The 16,371-nt window shown below is 44.7% G+C and overlaps 1 protein-coding gene across 1 annotated transcript; it reads left to right on the top strand.

Moving 5' to 3' along the window:
- The first annotated feature begins 12,120 nt into the window (after window positions 1-12,120).
- Window positions 12,121-13,368, top strand: GPR19 (G protein-coupled receptor 19). The gene has a single exon (XM_009951846.2). It carries the CDS (start codon window positions 12,121-12,123, stop codon window positions 13,366-13,368), a length of 1,248 nt encoding a protein of 415 aa, XP_009950148.2.
- The last annotated feature ends 3,003 nt before the right edge of the window (window positions 13,369-16,371 follow it).

Raw genomic sequence — 16,371 nt, forward strand, 5'->3', positions numbered from 1 at the left:
ATACTTTCTCCAAGAGTTCTCCCAACCTCTAACTGTTCAGAGCTCAGATTTTCTGAAAGTGATGTGGCTTATTGATTTAGGACACTTTAGATCTGTTCAGCACTTTTCCAAATATTTGTTCAATCTCCCCTCAAATTCACATGAAATTCTGCACCCACAACATCCTTTGGCAAGGAGCCCCATAGAGCTACACCCCCACTTCGAGGAAACTCCCCCTTCTGTGTGTTCTGAACCAGGCTCCTTCATCTGATGCCCCTTTCCAAGTTCTTTGGTTGAAATAAGAACAGACAATCCTTGTTCACACTTTCCATGTCATTCACTCTATCAAATCTGCCCACACCTTACCCATTTCTAACCAGGCAAAACAGTCCTAGTCTGTTCAAACCATTCTTTGTACAGAAGCTATTCCATATTTCTGACTGGATTCCCAGGATACCTGCTCCACTGCATGTAATGTAGCTTAAAAATATAAAACATAGGAAATGAAACTATGCTGCAGTAATTACTCTGAAAAAAACACTGTTTATTTCAATGTTCTTCCTTGAAAGCAACTTACTTTTCCTCCATTGCCCTAAAGATATCTAGGGAAAAAATTATAATAATATACTTGGGATTCTCCACTGAAAATTGAGGGTCACCATTTGACCCTCAAAGAAAAATAGCCAGCCTTTGAGTCAGCCTTTGTTGGCTCAGCCTATCTATGCACCTAATGAGAAATCCTAAACCAGCAGAAATCCAGGCACCAAAAAATTTTCTTGGTTAGTTCACAGGCAAAAAGTTTGCCAGGACTAAAATGGTACACTGATACCTCTAACCTACACTGCAATATAATTTACAGAGCATTTGTACTTCCATGGGACAAACGTTTGTGAAAGACTGCTCACCGAGATTTGGGGTGCCTTTCTTAATAGAGTGTATGTGGCAGAGAACAGAAGGAAATGGTGTCAGTGCCATTCCCCATAAAATAAGCAAATAAATAAATGTGTCCAATGCCGAATGGGGGGACCAGACAGCCGTATTTCTCTTTTTTTCTTAACAAGTGTCAGTATCGACATGGGAATTAAAAAAAAAAAAACAAAAAAAAAAAGAGCACGAATTCCCAGAGGAAGCTAATTAAATATTCTGTCCACCTCCTCCTGCTTATTCATTCCCTTCGTTTCTTTCCATTGGCAGGGTCCCATGGCGACCATAGGGGAAGAAAAGCATCCTCTTCAGCCGCCGCGCCTCACCATAGCAACCGAGACGTCAGCGCCGGTAGCCAAACACCGCGGCGGGCCGGGGGGCGACACTGCCCCCGGGGCTGCTCTCCCCACTCCCCTGGGGGCTTGCGGTGGGCCGGGCCGGGCCGGTGGGCGGCGGGGCGAGGCGGGGGGGGGGGGGGGGGGGGCGGGGGGCCGCAGCCCGGTGCCCGCCCCGTCGGGGCTCCGGGGCGCGGGCGGGAGGGCGCCGCTGTCCGAGGTGCTGGCGGGCCCCGACGGGGAGGTGGAGGGACGGGCGTCCCGCAGGGAGGGGGGAGGAGGGAGACTCGGGGCGGGGGGGGGGGGGGAGGAGGAAGGCCCGGGGCCGCTGTGTCCTGGGGAGGGACGGCCACATGATCCGGATCCCACATGACACAGAAAGAAACTGGTGGCAGCAGCCAGCCCTGCGAAACGTCATTTTTTCCTCCGTTAAAGAAGAGGGGCAGGATACCCCATCCCTCCCCCTGAACCAGATTTACAAATATCCGGGTCAGAGGCGGCTGCAGATGTGAATACATTCCGTGGTTTTCAGGATGATTGGCACCTTGCCAGGGGTGCCTTCACTTGGGATAACAAACAGAGAGAAGACGACACCAGTGCCTCTAGGATTATGCTTTGGAGCAGGTATGTGGATGGATAGGTGCTGTGCTGAACAGTGCCGTGGCTAAAGGGATAATTCTCTTTGCAGAGAGAAGCAAGGTGATCTTTTTCAGTAATTTGCCTTATGTGTATTTACTACTGTGCATTTAAAATCCTTGGGTGTTGGCAAAGAGGACTCATTCCTCGGGAGCAAATGCTCTGCAGGGCTTGAATTTTAAGCTGATTCTGCTGAAAGCAGAGAAGTGTGTAGAATTACTGCAGAATAGCTATCTATATTTTCTGCACAAATCTACATTCTGTGTATCTATATTCTTTATTTTTAAATTATGCCACTTATTTGTCTTAAAACAATCCCCTGATGTGATCAATTTGATGAAAGCAGAAAATTACTTTTACCAAGATGAAGCAGACCAATCTGCCCATCTGTTTTTTTCTGTCTCTACATACATTCAAACTGCTTCTTCCTTCCTTGTGTTATTGCACTAAAACAGCTGCTTTTTCAGTCATGAATTTGAAATCATCGTTTCTGAAAGTGTTGTCTCCCTTTTTCTGTGTGGGTGCCTGGATGCAGCTACTTAGGGAAACACCACAGGCATAGTAATCTTTGCTTATCTGTAGCCAGCAGAGGCAAGAAGGGCTATTGAGTTTTTGCTAATTCAGGCACATACTCTCTAAGAATGCATAGCAATATTTTTCATTTATCCAGCTGGCTTCCAGCATGTCAAACAGTATGTTGGCTCCACAGAGTAATGGAGAAGTAAAACTGCCTTCTGCTTTCAAAAGGCCATTCGTGTATATGAGGTAGGATTCATAGCCAATTCTTTCTGGCAAAGATTTTCAAATGTGGTTCTTGAAGACTGTTAAAGCCACTGTTAATCAGCTTGGTTTGCAGAAAAATTGGGTGCCAAACCAGAGGCATCTTTAAAAGCCAATTTTTATTTAGGTGTCTAAATAAGGATTTTTGGAAGCTTGATTCATGAGTTCATTTTAAATATCCTGGTCTCAGATGAGTCAGTAAGGGGAGGAATTTCTATACCTTAGACATGTTTGGGGAGCTCTGCGCCTTAGCTTAAAATAAGAGCTTACAGACTCTTACTCCCCCGCAGTTCTGTGAAGCCTCTATTTGCCAAGCTGTGCAATGCAATTCCCCCATCTGGGTCACACCATATGATCTCCATCTGCATTTTCCTTTGCAGCCCACCAGGCATCCTTCCATGGGTGTTTAACAATACAGAGAGCAACTTCAATCAGGCAATACAGAATAACCCCGTAAATTCCTCATTAGAGTCTGCTCCCCCTCCCTACCACAAACACAGTTCTCCCAGCATCAAAACATGATGTAGTGCTTGTGCGTTTGGGATTTCTCCATTCCAGCATCTTCCACCATTCCCTAGACTTTTCCTCTGACAGGGAGCCAACACAGTTCTTGCAACTGGCACTCTGCCCAAGAAGACATCTCCAGTTCAAGGGTTATCAGCAGGCCAGCATCTTACCTCAGTGGCTTTTCCTAGCCTGCTTTTGTCCTCCCTAAGCCTAGCTCAGCTGAGACATCCCTTCCAACAATCATCTCTGCATAAGGCATTTCCAACCTAACTATGGGCTTTGCATGGCCTTCAGCTCTCCCAGCTTCTTCAGCAAAGTTAGTATAGGAAGACTATGAAATGCTCTCACTATTGGCCATATCCTCTTGATGGAGGCACATGAGAATGTTTTCCTACTGCTCATTCAGGTCTCCTCCTCTTATTCCTAACAGATGAGTCCTCCTGGAAGCATCTTAAGATGTCTAGCAACTCTGTCCTGGCATGGTTAATAGCAGCCAGTGCCACCCCACTCTGCAACTATATCTGGCATGGTTGAACTGTGTCATGTGAGCACTAGATCCATGTTACTGAGAAGGGTCAAGAGCCATATGACAGGCATTCTCACATCCCAGCACAAATGTTTGTACCAGTGCAAAAATCCTGTTACCATATTAACTTCTTCTGTGCTGAGAAAGAAGCTTTCATAAGATTTAATATCAAGAATTTATTTCTATATGACCTTTCCATATAGAATCAACAAAAAAAACCCTAATGTTCTCCTAGGAGGAGAACTTGTGCTTGCTGCTAGCGAGAGGGTGAGCTAAGCTGCTGGAGTCCTCACTGAAGCTGCTGGCACATTTTCCCTGCGGGGGAGAAGAGAGGAGAGGGTGAGAATTTCCAAGAGATGGGCAGAGAAATCAGCCAAGCATGAGATTCACCACAGCTTATCTGTCAACACCCACCATGGCAAACCAACCCTGGTAAGCACTGTGTTCCTCACGTCAAGCAGAAGATCATGCTGTGTTGTGGGCAGTTCACTTTTAGAACAGTGCTAATCTAGAGTTTTGCCTACTAGTCACAGCAGTAAGAGGACAGAATAAAGCTCTGAGACACATAAAACTCTGTGGGACTTTCCTTAGGGGAAGAGTTACCTGTATAACAGGAGACTCATAACCACTGTGTACCTGGTTGTAAACTGTGTGTTGCACACGTTATGCTTATGAGGTAGTAGCCAGAGCACTGTGCTGTGTGTATCTCCTACAATCAGCCAGACGAGGCTGTGGGCAAGAGCAGAGGAGACAGATAGAAGAAACAGGGAGTCCAAAGGTCATGGCAAACCCAACAATTCATTCGGCAAAGCCCAGGTCAGTGGAAGGAAGGCCCTCCCTGGGCCTTACTGATGACCCTACCCTACAGGTTCTGGAGGATTAACTTCTCACTGCAAATGACCTTGCCTCTATCTCCAGAAAGGTCATTCTTTCTACAGATCTGAGGGTTGCAAATTCCACGAGTGCTTCAGTATAGCCCTGGTTGAAGAGTTACACCTGTTCCCTCACTCTGCAGATGCTGAGGAGGTGAGGGCATCTATCTGGCTAGTGGTGAGCACAAATCCAAACCAGAGCATGATGCTGGATATTAGTGGAATCAGCAGTTGCTCTAAGGGCTCCTTCCCACCACCAACAGAGAATAAACACACTCTTACAGCTTAAGTGCATGAATGAATTACTGGCTCTTAGCAACTCACCTCAGGTTAATAGACCTACAGTGACTGCCTGCATGTCAGTCTTAACCCGCAGTGAATACATGAGAAAAATTCATTGACTTCAGATGCAGGAAAAAAAACATTGCTCCCAGATCTTTTAACACCACTTGAGCTTCAAGAGATGGCACCATCTTCTTAAGAAGACTCAGCCAATATGCAGTGACTTGTGACTTATATAAGGTTTTGAACCCTGAATGTTTGTCAAAATCATGCCCCATGGATCTGCCCTGGGCCAGGCCTCAAACACAGAGCTACAGGTCTGCAGTCAGAGTAGTTATTCCAGATGTGAGCTGATAGACCCAGAAGCAATAGATGGACCCTGGTTTTGGTCTAGTTAGTTACTGCATGGCTCACCACTTACTAATCTCAGTTAAAAGGATAAATCTGAAAAAGGATTCTTCCTCAGGCAAGACGACAGAACAAGAAATAGAAATTGGCCCCAATCCCAGTAAGTGTTGCAGTATTATATCCTTGTTCTCAGCTTTGATATCTTGTTAAAACAGTCAGGAAAGAACATGAAGAGTCAATGAAGGTTGATGGCAAAGTGACTGTCTAGTTGCCCTTACTTTCCTCAAGCATACAGTAGAAAAATCTTGTTTAGATTCATGCTTATGAAGTAGGTGAGTATAATGTATATTCTCTAGATGTGGTGGAAATTAAGAATATTTCCTTCCTTTATTTGATTCCATCCATATTTTCTGCTGTCATGCCCTCACCCTGGAATACAGGCTAGGCTTTCAGATGCTGATAGAAGATGCAATAACGTATATCAACTTACCTTATCAGTTCAGTTCAGAAGCTTTTACCATAAATTGAGCTGAGACCACACCGGCACTGAAAGCTTTATCCATGAAACAGCCTATTCACACTTCTAGTCATGTCATCTTTAGCTACCCACACTGCAGAACAGGAATCTCCACCAGCTGGGCAGAGCCAGGAAGCAGGCAGCAGCATGTGAGACATGGGTATGGATCTCAGAGTTTCGTTGCATTCAGAACATTTTATTCTCCTGATAAAAGAGGGGCAGATGTTTTCTATCACCACGCACTGGCATGCAGCAAGTGAGGAAGAACACACTTCACCTCAAGAGATTTTCAGGCTTTGCTCAGAAGAGCTGCCTGGAGAATAGAAAAGCCTTCCTAAGAGGAACAGGGTGAATAGCTGAGCATTTTTATGAGCACTAGACTAGAGAAAAGAACTGGCAGGGAATCCATGTGCTTACAAAAGCATGTGTATCCGCATTCCTCCACTGGAAGTGGAAGTACTAAATGGCCTCAATATGTACACAGACATCTCCACATAGGAAGAAACAGAGAGAGGTTAAAGATTCTATGCTCTTCTGTAAAAGGATTATTACATTGAGATGATGCATGGACAGGGTAATTAACCTGAATTTAGGCAGGGATGAATGTCACCTTCTACACCCAGACAAGAGACCGCCCCATTCTAATTCCATTTACTCCTACTTCTAACATTGATTAAACTCATTTAGTGGAAGCATTCCTCTTCCAGCCTGGCAGCTATTCCCAAGATGTTCTTCAAAGAGGAAAGTCTGTAGAGTAAATGACCAGCTTAACGCTTTTGAAATAATTTGCTGGGCCAAAGTTTGCCTACTATTTTGCAGTTATGATTCAGAGAGGTAAAATATGTTGAATGAAAAAGCCCCTCTGCTGGCACCAGGTTAAGCAATGTACAATGATCTGTTTCTTTAGCTACCTTTTTAATCCTAAAAAACAGCGGTTGGGAAAAAAAAATGTTTAGTCAATTGATTAAACATTTTAAAAGCCATTTATTGCATTCTTTTGCAAATCTTAATAGGTTTTACTCTTCCAAATTGCAATGGACACTACGTTTCTAGCCACAACATTAAATATGCAAACACATAGTAACTATGCCATATGGGCTTTATGCAGCAGCAAAGTAGAAGTGGTAGCGATTTAATGAAGTTCTTGTGGTTCAAATACTTCACCTCTAAGTAACAGATCTGTTTTGCAGAGTTAGCAAGAATGTTTACTTTGCTATCAACCCAAAGGGATACCACTGAAAATGCAGCGTTTGAGCCTTCAAACGGCAAATTAAGGTCTATAAAACAGAAACTGTGGCACCAGGAAATCCCTCTTTGATGATTATGAGCCATTTCACATCCTCTTTTTTTTTTTTTTTTTTCCCCCTAAGCAAATGCACAAGATTTATGGTTTTAAACAGATATAGTTTAAACAAGAAGTTCTTATACCAGTTTTGAAAGAATTCCCACTCTAAAATGTTCAGAAGAAAAAGTGAGGGTGTTGGCACTGCTGCGTCCATGCTGACTCACAATTACTAGAAAGTATCCTTTCACTCAGCTCAGTGTTTTATAAGTTTAAAGTGAAAATCAAACAAAAGCATGTTTGTTAAAGAAAAATGTAATTACACACATTTGCTATACATAATTTTTACTTTTTCTGTTTCTAATAACTGCTTATTGACCTGCAAGGCACAGGGAGACTAAAGAGCTCATCACTGTTTTCTTATAGATCTGACATCTGCAAGTTGAACAGTTCACTAACACTTAAACCGTATTTCAGTAAACAATGCAGCAAATGGGGACAGGGGAATTGGAGATACATAATGTAGCAAGATACAGAATCTCTACTTATTTGCATCCTAGACCCATATAAAGCGGTACATACACTGAGATTTTTGTGCTTGTGTTGCCATTGGGAGCATTTAAAATGTAGAAGTTTAAATCCCCACTATAAAAAAAAAAAGACTTGCCCACAGAAGAAAAAGATACGCTGGGCCACTAAAGTTCTTAGTGCTAAATCAAGGCATGATTCTGATCTCAGTGCCACCTAGGAATAATAGGGTTAAATAGAGATCATTTAATATAAAAGGAAGTCAGCTTCTGGTCCATTAGAAGGAAAATTTACTAGGAATCTCAGAGCGTATTGGTTAATCAGATAGCACTTACTTTAAAAAAAAATAAAACAAGTAATTGCTGTTCAACCAGAGCAATCCTATGCTCAGGGTAGTTAAAGTCCCTATTATTGCATTTATATTTTCACCCGGACCTTGTAGGCAGTGTGCTGCATGATTTTTTCCCAAGGAAGAAAGAATTGCAAAATACAGTATTACTCACACCTGTGTTTTGTGTCTCTTCTGTTTACTCACAGTGAGGAAACCACCACCACCACCAGAGACATAACCGTATACTCCAGCTCTCAACATAAGCATACGCTCTCCGGTGAAAGGTGGCACACAGGAAGGCTTCTCCCATTCAGGTACTGCTCCCTCCGTTAGAAAGCTCCAACACAAGACTGCTGCATACATCTCTTGCCATTCTCCTTCCTCTATAGGCACCCACTAGTTAGCTCTCCACACATGCCTCTGAGGGTGTTATACACTATACCCTGAAAGGGCTGCTGAATTCCTGTCTTCTGATAACCTGAGTTGTCCAGTAAACAGTGGTTGGGCTGACTTTTAGGCAAAAGACAATATTAAAAAAGTACTATTTCAGTGCTACAACTCTGTAACTATTTTGGGGTTTATCCACCTGCATAAGTGTCTCAGGTCTGAACAGACACGGACAGCAGATTTGGCTCACTGGGAGAAATGTCATGAGAACAGCATTAGCGAGTCTGCATATTCTAACAGCTTAGGAAGGTCATTTCGTTCTTGTACCTGACTTCCACTGCTCTTCAATATTGGTCAAGAAATTTCATCTAGTTATTATTCTATGAAGCTTAATTTGTGCAGCTGTCTATTTTTGAATGGCACATACTTCTGCAAGACAAGAGGGGAAATTAAGAAAGAAAATTAGCCCATAATGTTCTTTTCTACCTGGTTAATAGGCTCCACATGTATTGTTCTATTACAGATAATTCTAACGTGTAATTTAGCAGGTTGTACTGTCAACGCATCCTGCCACTCTGCCAGAGACAGCAGCCCAAATACTCTGCAGGCAGCTGATGACAGTAGGGTATCTCCAGAGGAGCAGATCCAGAGGGTAGGGAAAGGCAAGCAGGAGCTGTTTGAGAAACCAGGAATCATCTGCCAAGCAAAGCTACTAAGAAAACGATGAGGGAAGGTAGATAAGGATGACGGAAAAGCAAAAGGCCAGGCTGGGCAGCACCCACAGCCTCCATCAGAAGACAGGACAAAGTATGATTGCAGATGGTGCCCCTTGCAGGCAGCTGGCAACTCAACCGCAACACCCACTTCTGGGTCTCACTATCGATATCCCCGAGTGTTATTTTGTCAGGAGGCTACCATGCAAAATTCCGTGTTTAACATGCCCCATTGAAACAAATCCCATTGTCAGTAGCCTCAAACTGCTTCAGCTACGAGTCCAACTTAACCTGACCCATGTGTTCAGCTCCCAGACACTACCTACATACAAAAGCTGCTAAATACAGCAGGCTGCTTTGAGAGCAGCGTTGGTGACTCACGCATTGACCCACTTTCTAACGATGCAGAGTCAGCGGTTGGGCCCCAGGGTGCAAGGTGTGGAGGAGAGGCACAGGGGCTTCCTGCAGCAGCCCAGCTGTGGCTAGGCGAACTGCTGTGTCCGTGCAGTTCTGCTGTGCTGCTCTCAAACACACTCCACATTTTCAAGTATGCTAAATTCATGCTTGTGCAGTGCCTCTGATTGTACATCAAGCCTGTCCACATGAAACACGCAATGTTGCATTAAGCGCAGCTAGTGAATACAAGGGTCTAATAAGCTCAAGGAAAAAAAATCTTCCCTAACCACATAAAGCAATTAATACATCTTTTCCTCTTCCACGGCTGGCTATTTTTTGCATTGTGTTCTTGAAAATGACATGCAAAACACTGCAAGGAGCAAGATCCCAAATTCATGCAGTGGCTTTGCACTTTCAGGCTCCTCTCTGAGTAGGCAGAGAGGAGAAAAGTAACCTGTGATAGATGAAGAGCTGGAGTAGGTAGAGCAAAAAGCATCAGCAAAACCCTGAAAAAAAAACCCTCAGAAAGCAAAGCTTGGAATTTGGATCATTTGGAAAGCTGAGGAGGATGATGGCTTTTTGACCTTGTTCATTGGGCTTCTGGAATGAACTTTTCGATATTCTAATTATTAATTGAATCCTGATTTATCTTGCACAGTATCAAGATTCTAGAGTTCAGCATTCAAAATATATAGCCACAGAAACAGATTTTCTGTTCCTAATGAGTAAGAGGTCGTCCTGCTTTGGGCTAAACCAGAACTAATTCTGTTTTAGTGCTTTTACTTTTCAGTTAAGTCTCTTCTAAGTAACTGCACTTTCTGAAAAACAGCAGCATGTTTTTCCAGACAGTGACTGCTTCTAGCAGTGATAACACTTGATGTATATAGTCAGTACCAAGGAGTGGTATGCAGAAAGGTCCTTGCCTATACTTGTTCTTATAGCAACCAAGATCACTGCTAGATCTTGTACTCCATGTTGGGGTGCCGTAAGTGAAAAGGGTCACAAGCACCTAAAAGGTCGCACCTGCAGGGAGAAGCGAACAGGACAGGTGACCCAAACCTGACCAACAGAGTATTCCATCCCATATACGTCATATTTAGTATAAAGCTGAGGGATCACAAGGGTCAATCTCTCTTCTTCGATGGCCGACATCTGAGAAGGACTCTGTCTGTTCTTCTGTCGTTGATCCCAATCCGTGCATCCCTGAATCCAGTGCCTGAGTCCACCTCCTGCATCCGGTCCCTGTCTGCTGCCGAGTCCAGCCTGGGACTGCCCCAGTGCCAGCCCTGCAGCGTCAGTGGTGACGTATCGTCATCAGGGTGGGGGGAGTTGTGTTCGGTATTGGTTCAGTATTGGTTTTGTATATATTTGTATATATTTCATTATTTTCTTATTCTTATTATTACCCTTTATTTTATTGTTATTGTTTCATTAAAGCTGTTTTAGTTTTCTTTTCCAAACTGTAAAGTCTTTCTCCCTTGTTCTCTCCCTTCACTTCTGAGAGGCGAGAAGGGTTAATAGACAGTGTCTGTCATTCCTTAGTGGACCCTTAGTCTAAACACTTGACAGAGGCTTTGCATGTCAGTACCATGATTGAAAGGACACTTTATGGAACATCAGGCCCCAGCAAAGTGTTTGTATACACATAGCCACTAATACTAAGTATTTTTGTATTTTATCCCTGTGACAGCCTAGGAGCAACCCAACCACTTAGCTAAATCGAACACTGTAAACTCTGTCTAGCAATATATCGATTCTTATCTCAATCCTCCTTAAAACAAGAGGTCATAGCTATCACATACCGTAATGTGTACCATGTCCATCTCAAAGAAACAGCTGCAGTTTTACCTCAGAAGACGTATGTTACTGCAAGATGAGAACTAGATGTCACACTAGCAACCATACAGGTGAAAAACACTGTCCAAAAAGCAGACGGATAATTGATTGTGTTAGCATTAGGGGTACTCTTGATGAGGCAAAAAACTAACAAGGTAAGGATGTAAGGGGACAGCGTTGATGTGCAGGATAGACGCTTTAAGCTAGACAGTGCCCAGCTCTTGAGGAAAATTTCCTTACTGTGGAAGGGCTGCCAGTGAGGAGCGTCCACCCAGCTTGGGACCAGTCCTTCCACTGTGCTGGTCTTTGCTTTGCCTTCAAATCCAGACCTCACTTACCTTCCAAAATTGCCTCCAGAAACACAAAGGTTCAGGGATAGTAGGGATATTAGCACCAAGGTCACCAAGGATTGCATGGGAGCAGGTTTTGGCTGCCGACAGCCTTGGCCATGAAGATGGCATGATAGCAGAAAACATTACTCCCCGTTGCACCCACCTCTCGCTAGAAAAAACATCTCTTTTCCTTGTCTCCTTGAGGGGCTTGTGTCATGCTGTGGGAGCAGGGCCACTCCTGGTCCCGTTCCTTGCCACTTCCACAGACCCTGGGAAGTACACTGTGCTCACTGCATTTGTGGGTCACCAGCGATGGTGAACTGCACCTCAGGCTCTAGCTCTGAGAGGGACTTTTCTCTTTCAGGGGACAGAAATGCCTGCCCTAAAACACTCAGGCCATTCATCTGTGAGAAACTTAATGGCCTCTGCTGTACCACTCGGAGAGTCTCACTGGATAGTTCTCACCCCTTCTCTCCAATCTGCTACTTGAAGTAGCACCTCTGCTCCATCAGCATAGCTGGCTTGGGATACAGTAGGTTTTTCACACCTCCTTGTTAAGTAGAACCTTTTCTCTTCTCTCTCTATGCAGCCAGAGGAAAAGACGTGGCCATGTTTCCCCACAGCATGGGTAACAGCAGCGCTCCTTTTCTCCTCCCTACCTTTCTGCTCCTGCTGCACAACAAGAGCTACCCTGAGACCTCCGTCCCTCCTGCTGGCTACCAGACAACCGAGTCACCCGTAGGACCCAGCTCAAGCACGAACCACACCATCTTGTCATACGAACTGAGGTCGGGGGAAATTGCAGCAGCCAGCATGGTTTTGGGAGCGCTGTGGCTGCTTTCCCTCTGTGGAAACTCCCTCGTGTGCCTAGTGATCCACAGGAGCAGGAGGACACAATCCACCACCAACTATTTTGTTGTCTCCATGGCTTGCGCAGACCTTCTCATCAGTGTGGCAAGCGTGCCCTTCGTGCTGCTCCAGTTTGCCTACGGCAGGTGGCTGCTGGGCAGCATCATGTGCAAGCTGGTAAGGTACATACAGCACCTCACCCCGGGAGTCCAGATATACGTGCTCCTCTCCATATGCCTGGACCGATTCTACACTATCGTCTACCCCCTGAGCTTTAAAGTGTCCAGGGAGAAAGCCAAGAAAATGATTCTGGCCTCTTGGCTGTTTGATGCTCTCTTCACATCCCCGGCTTTCTTCTTCTACAGCTCCAATGGCGACGACCACTGCAGCTTTTTTCTCCCCACTTCTTCTTGGGAAGGGGCCATCTACGGTATCATCCACCTCTTGCTTCTCTTCCTGATCCCATCCATCCTCATTCTCCTCTTCTACCACAAAGTCATCAAGTACATTTGGAGAATAGGCACCAACGGCAGGACTGTCAGGAGGACGACAAATATCGTCCCAAGAACAAAAGTGAAAACCATCAAGATGTTCTTACTCTTAAACACCCTCTTTCTTCTGTCCTGGCTCCCTTTTTACGTGGCACAGCTGTGGCACCCACTTGCAACAGACTACAGAAGGAGCGCCTTGCTTTTCCTGGCCGTCACCTGCGTCTCTTTCAGTGCTTCAGCCTCAAAGCCAGTCCTTTACTCCGTCTATAATGCAAACTTCAGAAGAGGGATGAAAGAAACCTGTTGCATGTCAGCTATGAAATGCTACAGAAGCAACGCATATACCATCACCACCAGTTCCAGGATAGCCAAAAAAAATCACGTTGGCATCATAGATAACCCAGCTCCGGCCAAAGCTGTCACAAAAGACTCCATTTATGATGCTTTCAATAGAGAAGAAAAGGAAAAAAAGCTTGCCTGGCCTATTCAGTCCAATCCTCCAAATACATTTGTCTAGATGGATTCGTTTCTGTGAAAAATTCTTATGTAATCCCAGAAAAAGGAGATCCCCACCCTTTTAAAACAATGTAATTTTCAATATTTTTAAAAAAACTTTTAGGTATGAAGATAAGATGTTTTATTTTATTAAATGCCTTGATTTTGATGTGTCCAGTCTCTTTCATTTCAGTTATACTCTGCTTTTTGGAAACGCTCGCCCTGAATCACGGGCATAACCTTCCCACAAAACACAAAAGCTCGCACACCCTCTCTATGGAGGGGGAAAAGGCAAAGACAAAACACTGCTGTTTTTAATCCCTGTCCACTGGCCACGGTGTATAAGTTATACCTCCACCCAAAGCTATCTCAACTTCCTTTCCTTATGGCTCTGTGAATATCGTCGCACTGGGGTTTTCCCTCTTGTTCACTGCCTGCGCGTAAGATGTCCATACGTGGGCGATGCTGGCCTAACTCGGAGCCCACTGACATCGGTGCTAAAGTGCCCACTGCCCCTGGAGGGTGTATAAGGCATAAATCCACTCAAAGCCACCTCTCCATCCTGAAACATTGTTTTGTTTGTTTTTTTTTTTCACTCAGCACCCTCATTGATAAGAGCTGCACTGAGTTTGTATGTGAAATATTTATTTATTTTCTTAATCCTCACAGAAGTATAGCAGTGTGCTCTCAGGAAACCCAGATAACTATTTATCCACAAAATTAGTTCAGGACTATCACCTGGTAGTGAATTATTCTCACTCTGCTGGATCAATATGCTCCCATGAGCTGGAGCTGTGGAAGGTCCAGTTCAGGCTGCTGCACCCGTTGGCCGGTAAGGTTTCCATTTTGTCTTCTTACAACATCAACCAGAGTGTCCCGCAGGGTTTAGATCAGAATTATGTCCATCCCAGTATCCTATCATTGACCATTGCCATCAGCATGTGCTTGAGGGCAGATCATAGGAAACAGGGAAGCTACAGAGAGTTCTCCCGATACCTCGTTCCAGCCTCTGACAGTCACTCCTAAGAACTAACAGCTTTCACAGTGTAGCTGCCAAAAAGTAGTGACTTTCAGTAAATCTGGAGCAGGTCCATAATGGGCCTAGTCGTAACGTCCTGAGATGGGACAAGCAGCACCATCCTGCTTGCTCAGGCCCCATCTAAGTGGATTTCAGGAGAGTTTTGCCTGAGAATCAAGGACTTGACCTCTTTTCAGTTGAGGATCTCAAGCACTTTCTTCCTATTCTCTATTTGCTTCTCAAGTAGCTCTGACAAAATCAGTATCTGGTGAATAGTTGATCCTCACCCACTGTCTTTGTGCCAGTCTTGGGTTTGTAAACCTCTATCATGTATTCTCTGTTATTTCTTTTCCATACTGAAGAGTCTCATCCTACTAAGTCATTTCTTGCACAGAACCAGCTCCAGACCAGGCTCTCCTTGGAGTACCCTAATGTAGCAGCCAGAGCATGGCCAAGCATCCTCAAGTCCAGACTACCAGTTCGTATTTCACACTTAAGTCATGCTAAAAGTGTGGTGGACACTTTGATCCCAGGCATTAAACTAGGCAATAGAAGATAGTGTGCACGTCAGCTATCCCTCCACATACTCCCATTTCAAAATCTCAAGTGCCCTGCTGTGTGGTTGAAAGAAACATCCTCAGCCACAACCTTCCCAGAGAAGGATCATCTTTTTCTTCTGTTTTCAGAGCAAATGTTGCACAGCTGGGTTCCTGCTCATGCTTGGGGTCTGAAAGTGCTGCAGTAATGAAAGTTAGTTGAACAAGAGTAGCGAGTACTACAAGGTGTATTAAACACGCTTGAGTATCTCCCTTTCCTGTCAGCAGGGAGCAGAAGCCCACGTGTTGTGGAGTCTCAAGCTGACAGCCTCCAAAGAGACTCTCACGCTGGCCACGTGGGTGGGGAAACTCCTTTGTTGAGAAATATTACTGCATGTATGGTAGAAAACTTCCTTCTCCTCCTCCAACACACAAAGTGTGGTTGTAAGAACCCTTACTGACTGAGGGAACACTTCCAGTATGATGTATTTCACAAATTCAGAAATCCCCATTAAATAAGGATCCAATATTTCTCATTAAAGCCATTAGCAAAAATACCCATGAATTGGGAGGAGAGAGGACCTTGAAAATGAGACAAGACCAATATTTTCTGTGTGGTTCATGTTCTGAGCAGGTTGTTTCTCCCTGAAACATCACCGTACGCTTAGTTTTTCTTCGCCACTTAATTCCAACACAGCAAAGCCAGATCTAGGGTAAGCAGGCCAGGGCAACTTCACAATGTTATTTTTAACATTGGGTTGTGATACTGAAACCCAACAGTTGTTCTTTTGGTTAATAGTTTCATTAAAGAAATGGGACTGAACAGAATGTCATGGTTACCCACCTCCTGCTAGGTCTGAGTCCAGAGGGCCCCAGGACACTTGTTCCTTCAAGTTTACATAAATGGGAGTGCATGAGGCAGCCTCATTACCCAGGCATCACAGAAAGGACAGTCCAGAACAGTCACTGTCCTGTCAAGGTGTATCCAAAGAGGCTGTAGGCAGTGAGTCCTCGTACAGTTGGACCCCAAAGATGTTCCAGTGGATGTTGCCTGTGCACAGCAAGCTTCCAGCCCATAGATAAGGAGCAGGTCTCTGACCACTATGGATCCCAAAGGAAAATGCTGCTGCAGCCACCACATACAGGGGCTGCTGCCTTCAGACTTGCTCCATTGCTGAAAAAGAAGGGAGAGAGAGGCAGTCCACCCTTAAGGCGCTAGCACCACCTTGCAGGCCCACAGTTTGCCAGATGTCATTTCACATACAAAGCCCAAAGAACACAGACTTCCATGCAACTTTCCCTCTTGTGAACTCAACTGCATTTCCCCACCTCCCAGAAGCCTGTAAAATTACACAAGCAGGCCAGTAAATGTCCAGGACTGCCATGACGCAACAGCTAGGGACACAATGTCCCTGGTTTGAAACAACTGGCAGTTCTGCCCCGAAATCACAGGCCTAACTGCCCTGTGACC

This window comes from Leptosomus discolor, chromosome 1, assembly GCF_034619465.1.
Source record: "Leptosomus discolor isolate bLepDis1 chromosome 1, bLepDis1.hap2, whole genome shotgun sequence".
In the NCBI taxonomy this organism is placed as follows: domain Eukaryota; kingdom Metazoa; phylum Chordata; class Aves; order Leptosomiformes; family Leptosomidae; genus Leptosomus; species Leptosomus discolor.